At 39.2% G+C, this 18,628-nt stretch overlaps 1 protein-coding gene across 11 annotated transcripts in view; it reads right to left on the bottom strand.

The window, feature by feature from the left end:
* PAM (peptidylglycine alpha-amidating monooxygenase) overlaps positions 1-18,628 on the bottom strand; it is a 153,452-nt gene that overhangs the window by 23,429 nt on the left and 111,395 nt on the right. For 9 of the 11 annotated variants that reach the window (XM_065406841.1, XM_065406842.1, XM_065406838.1 and 6 more), the window contains 5 exons: positions 9,021-9,150; positions 3,535-3,651; positions 2,836-2,908; positions 2,073-2,280; positions 1,153-1,353 (listed from right to left, as the gene is read on the bottom strand). In XM_065406841.1, the coding sequence (XP_065262913.1) occupies positions 1,153-1,353; positions 2,073-2,280; positions 2,836-2,908; positions 3,535-3,651; positions 9,021-9,150 (729 nt within the window). Of the gene's footprint in view, positions 1-1,152; positions 1,354-2,072; positions 2,281-2,835; positions 2,909-3,534; positions 3,652-9,020; positions 9,151-12,306; positions 12,322-12,734; positions 12,758-18,628 lie in introns of all 11 variants that reach the window. The other 2 variants (XM_065406848.1, XM_065406839.1) reach the window with 1 other exon arrangement.

Below are 18,628 nucleotides of genomic sequence, written 5' to 3'. Positions count from 1 at the left end.
TGTGCTCATGTGAGAGCACAGAAGATCCTCTCAAGCCACCATGCCACTTGGCATCCTTGCTTCCAGTTGTCTCCAAGACAAACAAAAACACACTTATGATCAGGTTGGTTGCTTCAGCACTTTTCTAGAGCTTTTACACTTCCAAATCTCTGAACTGGCTCGTCAGGAAGCAGTACTTCCTGTTAATGAATGACAAGAAGTGCTGTTTTAAGCATGGTGGATTCTCTCCCCTTTTTGGTTTATTCTTTCTCCTGTTTTCCCCACCTTTTTATTTTTCTTCCTGTTTTCTCTTTTCTACTTCCTTCTCTGGTTATTTTGCTCTAATCATGGTCATCTTCTTTTACCCTTCCATTTCTCTCCTTTCATTCCCAGAAACACCTCTCTTTCCTCATGCAAAAGAAGCAACACATGCCCATAATTACAGCAGAAATAAAGTGATGAATACAGATTTCAAACCTGGTATAGAATATGGAACTGTTTAAAAACCTTAGAAAGTATTAATGTCTACTGTTTACTTTGAGTTTCCAGGCCTCAGAATGTAGGCGGTACATAAGACATCAAACTGGAGGTTTTTTTTTTTTTTTAAATAGTAGCCGAAGAAGAGATATAAATGAGATATAAATGCCGTCACAATCCAAACATCCCTGAACTCTGGATCTAACTTTTTACTTTGCTCCCAACATAAACATACACATTTGGCTACTAAGGTGTTTTTTTTTTTTTTTTTTTTTAAGTTTTGGTATTTAAAAACAGCAACATCATAATGAAATAGTTTTTTATTCTCTGATTTTTATTATTGTTCTCTAAGAAATTTGACAATTTCTTTTCCTGCTGTTTGGAAATATTTTTTGCTGTTTCTCTAATGGAGCTTGTTATTTGACTGTGCAACCACGAAGGTAAAAAGTGCAAACAATATTGTCTATTTGTTGGCATTACATTTAAGGAGGCTAATTTCTTCATAATTTCTCAGGAATGGAAAGGTAGCTTTTTTCCAAAATTACACAGTTGCAAAAATCTACATGATAATTTTGAAACAGAACACATTTTTGGCCTAAGATATGTGATAGTCTCTCAATGAAATAATATTGTGTGTTGTGATATCGAAGTGATTAAGTATATATTAAATGTGAAAAACATGAAAAAAGCCATTACCTGGAATATATGAAACTGCAAATAATTCTCTTCCAAACAATTTGTGTTTGATTTCTCTTGTGAATTCTCCTGTTTCTGACCTAAAACACTGAATTCGTCCATTTTCCCTGTCTGCTACACACAGCTGACCAAACTCAGGTACCAGTGTTAAGCTGTGAGGGATTCGGAACTGGCCAGGTTTGGCTTTGCCTACTGAAGTCTCTGCAAAGAAAATATCCAATACATTCACAATCTGAAATAATCATCTGTGTCTAGAAATAGTGTTATTCTAGATTTTGCAATATAACTGTGGGAAAAAGAATACACGTGATTCTCATTCTCGTTTTCACCAAAATTTTAACACTAAAAGTAAATGGAGTTACTTTCAATTTAAACCACTATAAATGAAGGGGGAAAAAATCAGGCATATATGTTTGTACTGAAGTTACTTACTTCACCATAAATGCTTGGCAAAGAAAAAAGTTTCATATATAATTTCTTGAGTTAAACAGGGATTTAATTATTTACAAGAATTGAAAGGACTATGTCAAAGCTTAACTAGAAGTTACCACACCTCAGAATTTTAAGTTCTTATTCAAGCAATATTTTAAAAAATATGTTTATGAAAATAGGGGCATTTTATTGATAACCAAGTAAATTCATGTGCATAGTTGTTCTGGAAGTGTACACACAGTCTTTTCCTTCTGCTTTTTAAAAGAAGGTGTGTTTAAAAAAAATCTACATATCAGTGTATAGAACTATGTATGATGGTATTCAAAAGATAAGAAGGCCCTGATATCCAATCAGGGTCTGTGAGCATTACTGTAACAGAAATAAGTACTAAATAATCACAGTAAACAATCTTACATATGCTACATGTAATAGTTCATGACCACAGCAGTCTCAGTAGCTAGTTAAACATCAAGAGCTTTAATCAGTACCTTCCCCCCACTGCATGATGAACATTCCGTTTGGAGAGAACACAACAATTCGGCTGTTACAGTAGCCATCAGACACATAAATGTTGCCTGTGACTGGATCCACGGCCACATCGGTTGGTTGACAGAAGTGATTTTTGTCACTGCCTGGTTGCAAAGACCTTCCCAGGATCAATAAAGGTTCTTTATCATGTACTCCCAATTTGAACACCTTTTGTAGTCAATGGAAAACATAAGAGATTTCAAGTTATAGAAAGTGATGCATGATAGCTAGTCCAGTATAATCATGATTGTTTAGGGAAAGTATATAAATCTGCTCTATAGAAAGAACATTTTTACATGCAAATTTATTTTATTAGGCTTTTTATATACATATCGCTCCAATGAAGAAATCCATCATCAAGAATGTAATGGTGTTGATTCTGGAAAAAATCTACATAAAATATAAATCATCAGCAATTTCAGCCAATGAGGTAGCTGAGCATTGAATGCTTGTCTATATAGGGAAATTGACCAGCATAAGTTATTCTGCTATAGCAAAGTAATTATTTTAGAATTAAGTCACTTTTATTCCACAACAGAGTTTCCATACAAGACGTTAATCTGGAATAATTTATTCTGCTACAGCTGCTCCAGTGAATTTCCCCATATGGACAAGCCTTTAGTGTATATCTTATCAGCCACAACGTAATAATTTTATCAAGCCTTTAACAAAATAAAAGTAATGAGATCACATACAGTACTTCTAGAAAAGCATTACACATACCTGATGGAGAGCTACATCAGTGACCCAGTAGTTACCATCTTTATCTATACTCAATCCATGTGGTAAATAAAATCTGCAAACATAAATTTAAAAGAACTGCGTTTAAAAAAAGAAAGTGATTTGGCAGATACTGTTATAATCCATGACCGGTCTATTATCTATGTTAATATCAATTTTTTTCCCAAGAGCAATTCAAGATTTTGCTCATCATCTACAAAGCCCTGTGCCACTACTACTATCTAAGATCCTGAGATACTTCTATGCCCCATTGCTGCAGACAGCTGGAATGCTCTTGTTGTCAGCATACAAGGTTGAAGTCATGGGCAGCTGGACTTTCTTGGTAAAGGGCCCTTAGCCCTGGTCCTCACATTCAATCTCTTTTGCCAACAAGGTCAGCCTTTACGATGCTGTGCCAGACATGTTTTCTCCATACAAATTTTTGTTAATTTGGGTCAGTAGATGAAGAGTATTGATTGTTAGGGAGTGGAGGGAGGCAATGGCAAAGTTGGTTTTCATTCGTTGCCCGCTGTTGGCAATACTGGTTGATTTTTTAATTTTGTTATAAATGAACCCAGATGTGAAAGAGATGAAATGTGACATAAGTCTCAGAATAAACAAATATATGGATTAAATTCTTCAGGATGAAATGTAGTATACAAAAATATAAAAGTTTTATTAATAAAAGTAAATACAACTTACAGATTTTTGCCTGTGGAATCAAGAACTTCTGCATTACTTGGGTCTATTACAAGAATTGTGTTCTGTTCAATTGGTCCAAGTCCTCTTTGTTGATAAACAAAGCTACTGTCAAATGAGCTATAAAGATATATTGAAATACCAAGTGAATATGTTAGAAGTTTCAGTTCACAAGAAAGATACATGACTTATAGCAGAACTTTGTAGACTAATAAGGGAAAACACCTAAATTTTGTAGGTTTTTGTGTATCTTCTTATACTTCTGTATTATCACTGAAGCCTTTTGGATGGCAGCTCTTCTCACGGATGTCATGCCCAGTGACAGTGAATGTGTGTAATCAAAATGAGCAGATACAACCAAGACAATCCTGTATTTTCAATCATTGTTAAAAAAACGAATTTCAACTTCACTTTTTATTTTCTTTGTAATGACAAAGAGAATTTTTGTTGTTTCATGCCTCTCGGAGTACTCATGAAGATAGTTGCCAAGAAAGTCTTAAACCTGAATTGTTAAACTATGTTAATTTATGTAAATTTCCTATGCACTTTAATATTCTCGCCGGTGTTTATTACAATAACACCTACTTTCTACTTTCTTTTTCTACTTTTCAGAAAATGTTTGGTAGAAAAGCATGTCATACTATGTACATGTCCCCTTTCCTACAACTGCACCCCCAAAACAACTTTAAGTGTACAGCAAGTAAATTCAAGAACAAGCAAGATTTAGTTCTGCCATCTCAACTTTTAACCCAAAATTTAGGGAGCTAAGATTTCTTATATTCACAGAAGGCATAGTATGAGCCACTTATATAAGGTCAAATTTCCACATGCTTAACCAAGAAGAAAGTATTAGTGTATGTATCTCTGTCCATAAATTGATTTCAATAAGTGCTTCGCATTCAAGGAAGCTAAGCACTAATGGTATGTGTATATAAGTGGAATTGTTTGAATCAAAATTTTAATCTAATTAGGTGTAAAAAATATAATTTAATTTTTGACTAAAATGTTTGAACATACTTGAATTACTACTACTTTTTTTTTTTAAAGCAGTTTCTTAGTCCCTACTGAGTTCAATCCAATTGTGATCAATACATTTTGGTAAAAAGGAAGGTACTTTACAAAGTTTCAGACATGGCTGTGAATAAAACTATTAATACTCTATACATTACAGCATGAGCAGTATAAATATTTAATGTTATGGGGAAGTTATCTGTCCACAGTTTTCTATTTGGGAAAGTGATATACTACTCAGATCTGTCTCACATCCATTGATTAGTTGGTTGATTTGTTTATTAAGTTTATGCACAAACCACAATTAGAAAATCTTTAGGGTTATATTAAAATGTACATCATGCTATGACCTGACACTACTTGTTATATCATCATCTAGGTTTTATTTTCTGAAAGGTACCAATAAATCCCTTCCCTTTCTTATGAACAATGATGCACAGAGTGGCAGTTTCTAGAACAGTCCTCTTTTCTTTCATCCTAAACTTAGGAGCTAGAACCCTGTGTATGGATGCAGGGTAATTACTATTCAGTCATTGATCAAGACACAAGCAAATGAATGACAGATACATGGGATGGATTTAAGCAGCAGGCTGCAACTTTATTTAACACTGGGAGGGGCATTATGTGTCCTGTCTCCTATTCTCTCTTACCAGGGATTTAACCGGGTCCAATGCGATGTTCAGGACTCCCACCATACAACCAATAACTCAGGGCACATCTGCCTGGGCCTACACCCCATCCACACTGCCTGGTAGCTATTTCTTGCCTAATCCATTTGTTAAAGCCATGGAGCCAGTTGTTAGCTCCTGCATCTGACAAATGGACTTTGCTGTCCCTAAAAAAAGCTCAGACCTAATATATTATACATCCTTGTGTGTGATCATGGAACCACCGAGGTTTGACTTTCTTCTGTTTAAATTACTGGGGGGGAGGGAGGAGGGAAACAGAAATATGGATCATGCTGACTAATACTAGGACTAAAATCAAACCCATGAGGCATGATATTTAATATCATGCTAGTAAACTCTTTGTTTACTCTCAATAGACTGATTTTGCTGGCAAGCATGCTGATCTAGGATCAGAGGACATCTGGAGTTCTCCATGTTATGCTGGTGGCTCTAATTCCACCCTTCATGTATTTCCATAATTACAACCCCACCTCCTTTGCTAGCAATGTTGCTGATAATGCTAATAAAAAAATCCACTATTGGGAAGTGCAAAGGGCTTGTCTCTACAAACACTTAGTTTGTGGTAAACTGGCGTGTACAGCTACTCCCACAGTAGTCTGTTGTGCACTGAATACCTGGATAGATCCTGCTGCCATGCATTACAAGTTCTGTAGTGCATTTTGATCTACCCCTTCTTTGAAACAGGAATAGTTCAAAGTGCCTAGGGAACTTTTAATGATGGTAACAGAGTCCACACAGATAATTAGTGTAGGATAGCATTACACCCCAGCTTGCTACAAACTAATGTTCATATAGACAAGCCCTAATACTATGATGAATCAGGCATCTACTCCATCAGAAAGCAGACAAGCCACCTTTGCAGAACACCTGATTTCCACTGCCCTAGAAAGCATAGCTCCAGACGTCACTTTCTGATTAGTTGTAACACTTGGCACAGCATTTTAACTTCATATTTCTAGCCTTTGCTAATTAGGAATGCAGCTTTGAGAGGCATTCAGACCACAGCAGACTTACAGATTTAAATCCTGTATTACATATTTTATAAATCACATAACCAGACTGCCTTTTTCATCATAAAACTGTAAAGACACTCACTTGATCAGTTACATAACTGACTAAACAGTTCTAATCTTTTCACTTTGAATAGCACATGCTTTATAAAACAGAAAAAGCTATTCTGTAGCGATCGCACAGACAGGGTACTTGTTTCATTTAAGAAAAAATGTAAAATCACCTCAGATTCACTGAAGGAACAGAGCAATTTATAAACTAACCCTGGATTATAGGGGTTAGCATTGTACAACAATATTGAACTGCCTAGTTTAGTGTTCTAAAGCAGACTGAGTTTGCATTATAAGCCATACAGACCTTTCACTCAGCTGCATTTTGCTGTCTGAGGAGCCTACTTTTTATAGCACATATTAATAATACATTGAAACCATTTGTGTAGTGCTAAAGCACTGCAAATTTGTGTTTGCTTCTTTCTATATAGTATGCTGGTGAAGCACTCGATCAGTGAAAATGGATTGAACCCCAAGGCCAGGAATTCATCAAATTTATGATTTGATGAAGGTTATTATATTCAATTAATGGCTTTGCATATTGGCAGCCAATCATAAACATTAACTTAATTAAGACTGATATTGAATTGTGTGTGTTTTCCTGCTTTGTTTCTTCTCCATGTTTCCTCCACCAGGCACATCTAACTCTGCATGTTTCCTTCCCAGTTCCCTCTTCCATCTCCATTGTTAAGGCTGACCACACTTAGAATGGGCAGCATCCAATATAATGAATATGCTACATGGGGCAGAAATTATTTTCTGACAGAAACATGTCTTCAAAAGCTGAACAGGAATTTTAAAACCGGTCCATACATATACCAGACACTCATGATCATCATTGGTAGGCTCAGTTTCCAGTTGTGTGTTCTGGACTTGGAGTGTATACATCACAATTGCCAAACTCTCAGAACACAAATTTCAGAAGTGACAAATGATGATAGGAGTCACACAGTAACAATAACTGCCAATTATTTTGAAATGTTTTTGATTCAACTTTTTCTTCAATGACACAAAAAACAGCATTTATGTGCATGTGTGGGAAGGGAGATGAAAAGAATCACTTCAATACAAGTTCTCAGTTGAAGCCTGAATAACACAACCTATGTATGCGTCACCCTTTCAAATCACATAGTCCATGTTTATATAAACTTCAGATAGAAAGATCACTTTGATATACTGCACGAGAGACTTAAAAGATTTATATCTTATCCATCATAGTAGTCTATTGGCTAAAAGCTATAATCAAATGTACTGTTTTCATTACAGGGATAAGAGACAACTTTCTCAACCAAAGAAGGCTGTAAAATAATCTATCAAAAAGTACAACCTTTTAGAGAGACTACTAATTATGATAAAACTAAATTTCACCACAAAGGTTGAAACAAACATACTCTTAAGTGTCATGTTTATGTATATGTAGAACAGGTTACTCGTAAGATACAGTAAGCCATGTTTAGTAGAGATGCTGTGTTTCTTCTTCCTGAATGTTTTAGAATTTATCCATACAATTCTTAGTAAAATCACGGACAGGTCGCAGGCTTTTGTGAATTTTTGTTTATTGCCCCCGGCCTGTCCATGACTTTTACTAAAAATAACCGTGACAAAATCTTAACCTTAATTATCAGTGAAACTTCCTTAGAAGTCTGAATAAAACTACTTTTCATAACAAATTAGCCTTTTTCAATGCAGCAAACTGATTGCTGCCTCCTAATATTTCTAAGAGACACCAGCCACCATGACTGCATTTTGTTTACCTTGTTTGTGCACTATTATCAGTGCTATCAACTGTAAAATACATACTTCTACAGGCTAAATTCTGTTCTCAGCTGCACACTTAAATTGATTTCAGCATCAGCCCCATGTCACGATTGCTCATTCAGGGGTAGAATTTGGCTTGAAAGACAGTGAGTGGGATTTTCAAAAGTGCTTAAGTAACTCATCAGCACCTGTCCCACTGAAAGTCAGTCACTCAGACACTTTGGAAAATTCCATCCAGTGTATTGACCAGGGCCGCCCAGAGGATTCAGGGGGTCTGGGGCAAAGCGAGGGAGCTGTGGCGCTTGTACTCACCTGGTGGCGGTCCGGGTCTTTGGCGGCATTTCGGCAGCGGGGGGCTCTTCAGTCGCTCCATGTCTTCGGTAGCACTGAAGGACCTGCCGCCGAAGACCCAGACCGCTGCCGGGCCAGGGCTTGCAGGGCCCCTGCGGGGCCCGGGAAAAATTGCCCCTCTTGCCTCCCCCCCCCCCCCCCCGGCGGCCCTGGTATTGACTACTTGTTACAGGATAGCAGGAGGAACTAACTTTATGGTATGTAATACCAAAATAGTGGTTTACTTTTTATTTTTTTAATTTCTCAGATATTTTGCTACAAATAAGTTGCTCTTACTTTTGGGATCTCATTTTATTTCTCCCTTAAACCCCAAGCAGTGGAGAAATAGCAATTTTCAGAGTCAGAAGTTTTATTGGAGCACAAAAACATTGAAGTTTTATCAAATTAGTGGATCAAATTTGTTTTGGGGAAGCATTACGTGACACACTAGCCTTCTCTTACTGTTCTAAAATTCTAGTAACTGGAGACTCAAAGCTATGCCATCTAACCATTCACTCTCCCCATATTTAACTATTGTAAGCAGGAACATTCTATGTCTATTCCCTGCCTAAAGAAAACATGTTGAACAAACAGCACAGTCAACTATTTAAACATACTACTTGATAGAACATCCACTTACTTTCTATCCCACACATGATCACCCCTGTGGAAAATAACCAGGTTATTTTTAGGGTCCAGGGCCAACCCAGAAACCTGGCCTAGTTTGAGGTTTACTCCAGGCCAGTCCACAGCCTCTTCTATGTGGAAATCTAAAAAAGAAATTCATGCAGCATTTTTATGTGAAAATATGAAATTGGTAGAAAATCCACTGATTTATGATAGAAGGACATGCACATTTCCTTACATGCAATATTTCTATTAAATGTGTTGCCATTTAATTCCAAGCAGTAACTTTCTTATGATAAATATATATCATGCACAAGCAGTAGCATCCTGAGCTATGAAAAATGACAGAAAAATTGAGAACCCGCCTTTGATTTTATTCTCTTCTTCATCTTAATAGCATATATATATATATATATATATATATATATATATATATATATATATATATATATATATATATGCACAGAATATTGTTTTATTATCAATTGTATATGTTCCTAGTACACTGAAAGAATGAATAAAATATATACAAAATTGCTATCTCGAATAATCAGCATATATAGTTTAGAGATAATTCTATTAACAACACATTAGTTTGGCATTTTTCGAAAATACTTTTAATGTTTTCCAGTTTAATTTTAATTAGAATGGTATCAAAAGTGGGCGACTGAGAGCAAGCAGGGCAAGCCTATCATGTTTTTCAAAACAAAAATGTTCTATAAAAAACACAGGGAGGGAAGAAGTAAGCAGCACAAAAGAAAAACAATGATGTGGCCCAAACAAACTAGCAGTACCTTTCAGGATTTACTTATGTGCTTTTGGGAGTCAATCACCTCCTTTACTATGTATAGTCTGCATAGCCTGAGATCACATATTACATAGTCCCAAGTAATTTATTGACAAAAAGAGCTAGAGATATTATTATGATGTATCTGAAAAGACCTAAAAAAAGGTGGGGTGGGGTAGGGAAGAAGGGAATATCTGTCCTCATTTATCTCATGACCCACTTTACTTCTGAGGACATAAATGTCTGGCAATTTTTATATAACCCAGATCTGATTTTGACACTATATATCAAAAGCATAGTAATATAACAAGAGAGCCATTCTACTAATTTGAGTCAGTCTCCTTGTTTGTACCAAAAGAGAAAAAGAAATATGAAACTAGGAAAATTAAAAAAAATACTGGCTTTGGCCAATTTTGTTTGTGGTTTAATTTTTTATTTTTTTTGTTTTTTGTTTTTTTGCTTTTACCTCAAATTTTCTGCAGTAACAAAATGATTTCAGTACTGAAGACTTTTTTTGAGAGGGCTGTTCCACCTTGTTCTTCAAGCAATGAAATTAAGTGAATCCAGGGACTTCTTGGCCAAAATAAAATAATTTAGAATCGCCTCTGAAATCCTTATGTCCCAAGATCTAGCATTAAACCATCATTTGGGTCTTATATTGTCCATCCCATCTTTTTCAGAAGCCATGCAATAGATATTGTTTCACAGATGTGATTGTCTCATTTTACAAGTGACTTACTTTTTCCTCTCATAAAAATAGAAAGACTTGAATTTTAAAAACATACTCCTCTAGAGAAGCAGATGTCATACAGAAATACAATTTATTTTCCTATTGCATGATGTGTGTGTCTGTAGACAAATAAACAATACTGAACACCAAACAATATTTGCAATAGGAAAATAAATTTCTGTATGACATCTGCTTCTCTAGAGGAGTATGTTTTTAAAATTCAAGTCTTTCTATTTTTATGAGAGAAAAAAGTAAGTCACTTGTAAAATGAGACAATCACATCTGTGAAACAATATCTATTGCATGGCTTCTGAAAAAGAAGAACCATTAGAACATACAAGAACAGATCCACAGGGCAATGGTTTGCCATAGTTTACATTTAATTTTATTTGCAGTAGTGCAGATATTAAATCAAAATATGTTATTGTAAATACCCACTTTTAAATATAAGCTCTAAAGTCATTTGATCAGTTCCTTCTTGCGTAATTTTGAAGGGAAAGATCACCCCATTACAAAATATTACAGCTGGATTTTTTCCTCTATGGCAATACAGGAAAATGGTAAAAAAGTTTAATGAGGTAGCATTATATTAAAAAGAATACCTTAACGGCAAATATCTACAAAGCAACACTTCATGATGTGCTGGAAAAGTTTCTGTACGCATGAACAAACAGAATTGCCACTCATTTTTTCGCGTAGGAGTTTTTCTTGCTTAAAAATATTTTCTATAGGGAGAAGGGGAGGGCAAAGGGAGATGACAGGGGAGACTCCTCTTTCCCCAAAGGGCTTTAGTTAATTTTCCTCTCTTATTTTCTGCATGGTATAGTTTCCCCTCGGGCAGCTGAAACCAGAACCCTCTTCTGCAGACTAGGCCACTGAGAACAGCAGAATGAGGAAGGAAAATAAAAAATTAAACATAAAACTCTTCCCCCCCCCCTTTTTTTTTTCTTTTGCAGGGTAGAGTGAGGTGTCCCCTTAGCTCTTCTTTTCCTTCTCACACTTTTTTCCACGGGTAGTGTCATTAAATTGAGCCTGAGGGAGCTCAAGGTGAAGAAGGCCCCACCCATACCTGTCTCCTGCACTCTCAGCAAGATCTATTGCTCAGTCATAGTCACATCTTGATTCCATTTCTTTCCCCCCAAAACCTTGTTCTTTTGGTGCACTTTCACGTAATCAAAATCAAAAGAAGTTTAGCATAGCAGAGGAAAATGAAAATAGTATGGAAATAAGTAACTACACAAGATTACTGAACTAGATTATAACACAGTTTGGCCAGCCCGTGTGGACAGAGCCAAATCATGTTATAACTGGGTTTAAGTTGATGTGTTCACCTCTAGGTCTCTCTCTGCATAAGCACAAGTGATAAGCCACTGTTGAAAGGTCTGAGTAGATGGGGTGAGAGACTTTTACGACTTGAGTGTGGAGAAACAAGAAAGAACAAATGTGTTATATAGGAATTAAAATTACATAGATCTCTCATTCAGCACAGTTTTTGACATGGCACTAAGATAATAAATTTGATCATATTTGCAAGAATCAACAATTTAAGAGTCAAGGACAAATATCTTGGAGCTTGGTTTTGTCTTCCACCTTCCATTTGCTAGGCGACTCTTTACTTCATCTCAGAGGAGGATCCAAGTCAGAGTGATCAAGGTATTCTTCACTTGCAGATAGCAATTCATTGTATCCAAGACCAATGTTGGAAACAATACAACTTCTCTGGCTTGCACAGAACATGGTAGCCAGCTTCTCAGTGGTGTAAAGCCATTGTGAGCACATCACCCTGTACTCTGCATCCTCCATTAGCTCAGCTCCAAATCTACTTGTTTTACCAGTTCAGGGTCCTAGTTATAATCTTCAAAGCCATGAATGGTTCAGGACCCAGCTATATCAACCACCATATCTCTATCCATGACACAACAAGATAGATGCAGTTTTAGATAATGCAGAGAGATTCATAGATTCCAAGGCTGAAAGTGACCAGTGTGATCATCTAGTCTGACCTCCCATATAACACAGGACATAAAATTTTCCCAAAATAACTACAGCTCATCTTTTAGAAAAAATAATTAATTGCATTTAAAAATGGTCAGTGATGCAGAATCCACAACAACCCCTCGGTAAATTGTTCCAATGGTTAACTACTCTCACCGTAAGAAGTTTAAGCCTTATTTCCTGTCTGAATTTGTCTAGCTTCAACTTCCAACCACTGAAACATGTTATACCTTCTCTGCTAGACTGAAGAGCCCATTATTAAATATTTGTTCCCCCTGTAGATATCTATGGACTGTAATTATGTCACTTCTTAACCTTCTCTTTGTTAAGTTAAATAAATTGAGCTCTTTGAGTTCATCAATATAAGGCAGGTTTCTAATCCTTTAATAAATCTTGTGACTCCTTTTTGAACCCTCTCCAATTTAGCAACATCTTTCTTGAAGTTTGGGCACCACAACTTGACACAGTATTCCAGCAGCAGATGTAAAATAACTATAGATGTAAAATAACTATTGAATTTAATCGGAATATTTGTGTGAGTAAATGCTGCACACTCAAGATGGAGAGTGAAGTGTAACTGAAGTTCTTATGGGTGCTCCAAGTCAGCATCTGCACACACCCGCACATTCTTGATTGGATTTTTTTTTTTTAAATCAGCAGTGTCTGTGGGTCCACGCCTGTGCCCTAGATACCCCAATGAAGGTAATTAGGGAGTGGATGGGCTCACCACCACTACAGTTCCTTCTCAACCATGAAAGTCCAGTGAAAGACTCTGAGGCAGTGGGAAAGGACAGTGCACCCACAGGGATACATCTAGAAGAATTCCAGTTAATGTACAAGGTAAGCGACTTCTCCTTTTTTGCGTAGAGTCCCTATTGGTGCTCCACATCAGGAGATTCCCAAGCAGTATCTCAAATACAGAGGAGGGGGGCACTGAGCAGGTGGATTCAGTACGGATCATAGAACAGCACCACTGAAAGCTGCATCAGATCTGGAAGCAGGCAAGAGAGTGCAGTATTGGGAAAATGTGTGCATCAAAGACCAGATGTCTGAGATAGGCCTGTTTTTCTGTAGAGTAACAGAGGTAGATTGAGCCCCAGTGGATGAACAGTCACTCTGGAGGGAAGAGAGTGAATGCCTGAGGCTTCTTAACAGATTAAGGTGTATTCTGCAACCCATTTGTACTGTCTTTGGCTGGAAATCAGATGTCCTTTCTTTCGTTCTGCAACTGAGATGAAAAGCCTACATCAAGTCCTACCTGTTGAGGTAAAAGGTGAGAGCTCTTCTTAGGCTCCTTTCTCCTCTCTATGAGTGGGGCTTAGGATAAAACATGGATGGGTGAATTCCTGATTAATGTGGAATTCTGAAATAACTGTAGGTAAGAACCGAGGTTGTGGATGTAACATCATCTTACTGCAGCAGAACACTGTGTACGGTGGTCAATCAAAGCCCCAAGCTCCCCTACCCTCCTGGCTGAAGTGATGGCTATGAAGGAGGAGGTCTTAAGGGATAAGATAAGGAGAGGACAGTTCTTAAAAGGTGGATTTCCTCAGCGCATTGAGGACTAAGTTAAGGTCTCATGGTGGAGTTGGCTTCTTGATAAAATGGGAAGAGGCTGAACAGGCCTTTGATAAATCTCTTAGTGGTTGGGTAGATGAAGACTGAAAACCCTTTGATAGGGTAAAAGCTGTGATAGCAGCTAGGTGAACCTTAATGGAGCTCAGTGATAAGCCTGTGGTTTTTAAATTCAGCAGGTAAATTGAGAATGTGTATCAGATAAGATTCTAGAGGAGATGTAGATGGGTGGCTGCACCAAATATGGAAGCATTTCCACTTCTGCAGGTACGTTTTTTCTTGTTGTGGGTTTTCTACTTTTAAGCACCGCTGGGGACAGACCTGTTCTATATCAGAAAGCCATTCAGTAGCCATGCCTTGAAGTGAAATGTCAGGAGATTGGGTTGGGTGATGGATCACAACTCCTGGTGAGGATATTTGCTCAGGGGAAGGTGGAGAGGTAGTTGCAGAGACACGCAAACCACCTCTGGGAACTACACTTGAACTACTATTTTTTTCTTGTTTTTCTTGAGGACTGAAGGTTTCATAAAAGCCTTTATATAGCAGTACACAAGGCCAAAGAATGACTGGGGCATCTCCTATTGAGTTGTGGCTGCATCCTCCCCTCGAGCAGAAACGTATTGGATGGAGTTGCAAAGAGATCTATCTATGGATGATCCCAGGTAAGACATACCTCTTAGAATACCTTGTTGTACAGCTCCCACTTGTGGTTGATGTGGAAATGCCTGCTGAAGTAGTCTTCCACTGTGTTCTGTAGTCCTGGCAGACAAACCATTGATATCTGTATGCTGTGCGATATGCACCAACTCCATAGTTTTATGGATTTGGCACATAAGGACTTGGATCTTGCTCCTCCTTGTCGATTCATAATACTTTGCTGCTTGGTTGTCTAGTATCATTCTGACTGAGTGATCCCTGATGTAGGGTAGCAAGTGCTGGCAAGCATAACAAACTGCTTCAAGCTCTAACATGTTGATATGGAGGATTGACTCCTGAGAAGTCCATTTGCTCTGAACTGTGAACTTTCGGACATGTGCACCCCATCAGATCAGGGAGGCATCAGTAGCGATGATCCTTGTCAGAGGAGGCTTCACGAACAAAACTTCCATGCAAACATTTTGTGGAGCCTCCACCAATTTAAAGAATCAAGAACCCTCCAATGTACAGACACCTGCTTGGATAGATTGTGCTTGTTGAGGGTACAGATAGTTCTCAGCCAGGCTTGAAGACACCGAGACTGTAATCTTCCTAAGGGTGTCAGAAATGTACAGGTTGCCATATGGCCCGAGAGTTGTAGGCAAGTGCTTGCTGTGGTTTGTGGGTTCTGTTGCATTGTTGAAATGAGGCTGGACATTGTGGCAAATCTGTCCTTGGGCAAGTATACGCTGGTGGTGATGGGGTCCAGAGTGGCCACAATGAAGTCTATTAGTTGAGGGGTGTGAAAGGAGACTTTTCAGCATTGACGAGGAGGCCCAGAGAGTGAAACAGAAATAGGTCCATGCTGGTTGCTGCCCGTACCTTGAGAAGTGAGTGACCTTTCAGGAGCCAATCATTCAGCTAGGGAAAGACAATAATTTATATCTGGTGAAAATGGGCCATGGCGGCTGAGAGCACTCTGGTACAGACCCTTGGGGCAATGCAGCAGCTGAAGGGTAGGATGTGATATGGGTAGTGGTATCTGCCTCCACAAAACAAAGGTAACTTCCGTGAGAAGGTTGCATAGTGATATGATAAGCATTGGGACAGTTGAGGGAGACAAACCAATCTCCTGGGTCCAGAGAAGCACCTCCTGCCTCAAGAGACTCTTGCGAGAAGGATGCCTGAAGAGGGAAAGGGTGGGGCCACAGAAAGAAGCTGAATTGGATGGAGTAACCTGTGGAATTATCTCCAGGATCCACCTGTCTCAGGTGATGAGCTCCCAGGAAGGTAGAATATGGGAGAGATGATCCCCATAAGGGTGGATGGGGGAGAGGTGCAGCATAGAAACTGGAGCTGGAGAGAGTTTGGGATTGGGACCCTCAACCAATGGGACAAAATGGTTGTTTTGAGGCAGTCACTGACTCAGTGGTCACGACACAGGATGGATGGCCCTTTCTTAGTGAACCTGGGTTTCTTCCTAGCCAGTTCAGCCACCTTATGGGCTGACAGTGGACTGGGCAAGACTGCTGAGCCATCTGCAATCTACTGTATTTTCTCTGTTGCAAAGTGTATAGATGCCCATAGATCATAGTGTCACCCAAGAGTCTGAGAGAATGAAGGGATCCATCTGTGGCATCACTAAACAATCTGGGCCCTTTGAAGGGAAGGTTCTGAATGGTATTTTGTACCTCTCAAGGGAGGCCAGAGGACTGCAGCCAAAAAGCTTGGGGCATGACTATTACCGTAGCCATGGAACATGCAGCAGTATCAGCAGCATCGAGTGAAGCCTGGAGAAACACCTTGGCAATTGTCTAGCCTTCTGTTCTGAGGCTTTGAAATTGTTCCCTCTAATACTGAGGGAGGTGTTCAATAAAAGTTAAAAATTTTGAATAGTTTGTAAAATCGTATTTTGCTATCAGGGCTTGTTAATTGGCTACTCTGAATTGCAAAGAGACTGAGGAATAGTTTTTGAGGCCCAGAAGGTTCAGTTGTTTTAGCCCGTTGCTTGTTTGTTTCGTTAATGGCCTCGACAACCAGGAAGTTGGGTGTAGGGTGGGAGAAAATAATACTCCAAGCCCTTGGGTGGAATGTAATATTGTTTTGTCAGCCTGTTTACAGGCAGGCGGTATAGCAGCTGGAGTTTGCCACGCCATATGTGCTGGGGCCAGGAGAGCATCATTGATGGGCAAGGTGATTTTACCTTGAGGAGATGTATGAAGGATGTACAACAGGGAATGTTGGGTTTCCTGTATACCCTCCAATGGAATATGTAGGGCCACCAGTATTCATTTCATAAAGTTTTGAAAGGCCATGACATCATCAACATAAGATGGTGGGGGAGGCATGCCAGTCTCATGTGGTGAGGAGGATCATCTGTGGGAAGGTGGTGTTTCTTCTCTCTCATCTGGGTCTTGCTCCGCTGTAAGATCCTCCTGGGGAGCAGAACCCAAGCGTGGCTGTTGTTGCTCCTGACATGTCCTCTTATGAGATGGAACCTTATAAAACTGGTTGTCATAAGGGGCTGCAATAAACCTACTGTGGTGGGGCATGAAGAATGAGGGCAGGGCCCCAAAGTTGTTCTTGCCAAGGTTGCTGGGTGAATCTCCTGCTGGGAGTTTCCTCCACAGGGAGGCTATAATGTGGAGGAATCTTGTATAGACCTCAGAATTGGATGAGAGGTCATCACTATATCTATCAAAGGGTCAAGTGGTGCTGGTACCAGTGGTCAAGTGAGTACTAGGGCCCAAAGAAGGTCCTGTCATTGTACTGGTAATGGAGGTCAATGGTTGGTTGGCTAGTGAGACTTTACCAGAGGAGGTTGTGTTAGTACCAGCTGGAAATACCTCTCTGTACCTTACAGAACTTTGCATGGGACTGGTGATCATGTTGGTACCAGAGGATGAGTACCGTTGAAGATGGTAGTATTGGAGGGTAAGTAGCTCTGGGAGGTTAGTTAATACTTATGGAGAGTCTCTTGGTACCCCTCAATAATGGTGATTCAGGCTCTGGATAATGGTGACTCTGGTAATGGTAATGGTGACTTTGGATAGGGACCGCATCGGAGTCAGTATGTCAGGGCTACCAAAGTGCAATTGGTGTGCCCTTCAGGCTTGGCTACAGAAGACAGTATCAGTGACTACTTCAGCTGGGCTTTGGAGTCCTTGAGTTTCAAAGGCCACTCTAGGTTGTTGGTTCTTCTTGGTGCATGGTGTGGTGGTCTTAGCCGGTGCCATGGTCCAAAGGTGATGGGAGCCCATATCGGGACATGAAGTCTCCTGAGACCCACTGAGGGGGTGACTTTCCCCTTCTCTTGTCCCAGGAGAATGGGGTCTTTTCTTCTTTGAAGGTCTGGGTGGTTCTGTTTGCTTACTGTTGTGGCAGAGATGGTTGCTGAGACTCTCTGAGCAACCAGATCCAAGCAACAAGGAGTGTGAATCAGACCCCCAGGCCTCAGAGAGCACTCCATCAACAAGAATTTAGTCTGTCCTCCCTTAATTTCTTAGGTCTGCTTTTAAAACCTGGAGAGGACATGAGTCTCTCGGAGGCAGCTTGAATGTCTGTTGCTGCAGGGGAAGACCTACGGCAGGTCTGGCAGGGTTTGAAGCCTGGAGTTTTGGGCATAACTGGTGCTTGAGGCTGTGGATCAAGGCCTGAGGAAAAAAAACAAAGGCCCAGTAAATGAGGAAGGGAAGGGAAGACCCCCCCCCCCCAAAAGTACAAATTGTGCTAAATAACAAAAAATAAAGAAACTACAAAAGAAAAGAAAAAAATAGATTAAGTGAGATAACTAGCTACACAGCATGCTACCTAACGTACACTGTGACACTCTGTCTCAAGCTGCAGGTGGCTGAGATGGAAACTGGAGTGGCAGTGTGTCTGCCCCCTCCCTTCATTC

The sequence above is a fragment of the Emys orbicularis genome, chromosome 6 (assembly GCF_028017835.1).
Source record: "Emys orbicularis isolate rEmyOrb1 chromosome 6, rEmyOrb1.hap1, whole genome shotgun sequence".
NCBI lineage: Eukaryota > Metazoa > Chordata > Testudines > Emydidae > Emys > Emys orbicularis.
This window is presented reverse-complemented; position numbering and strand designations above follow the sequence as displayed.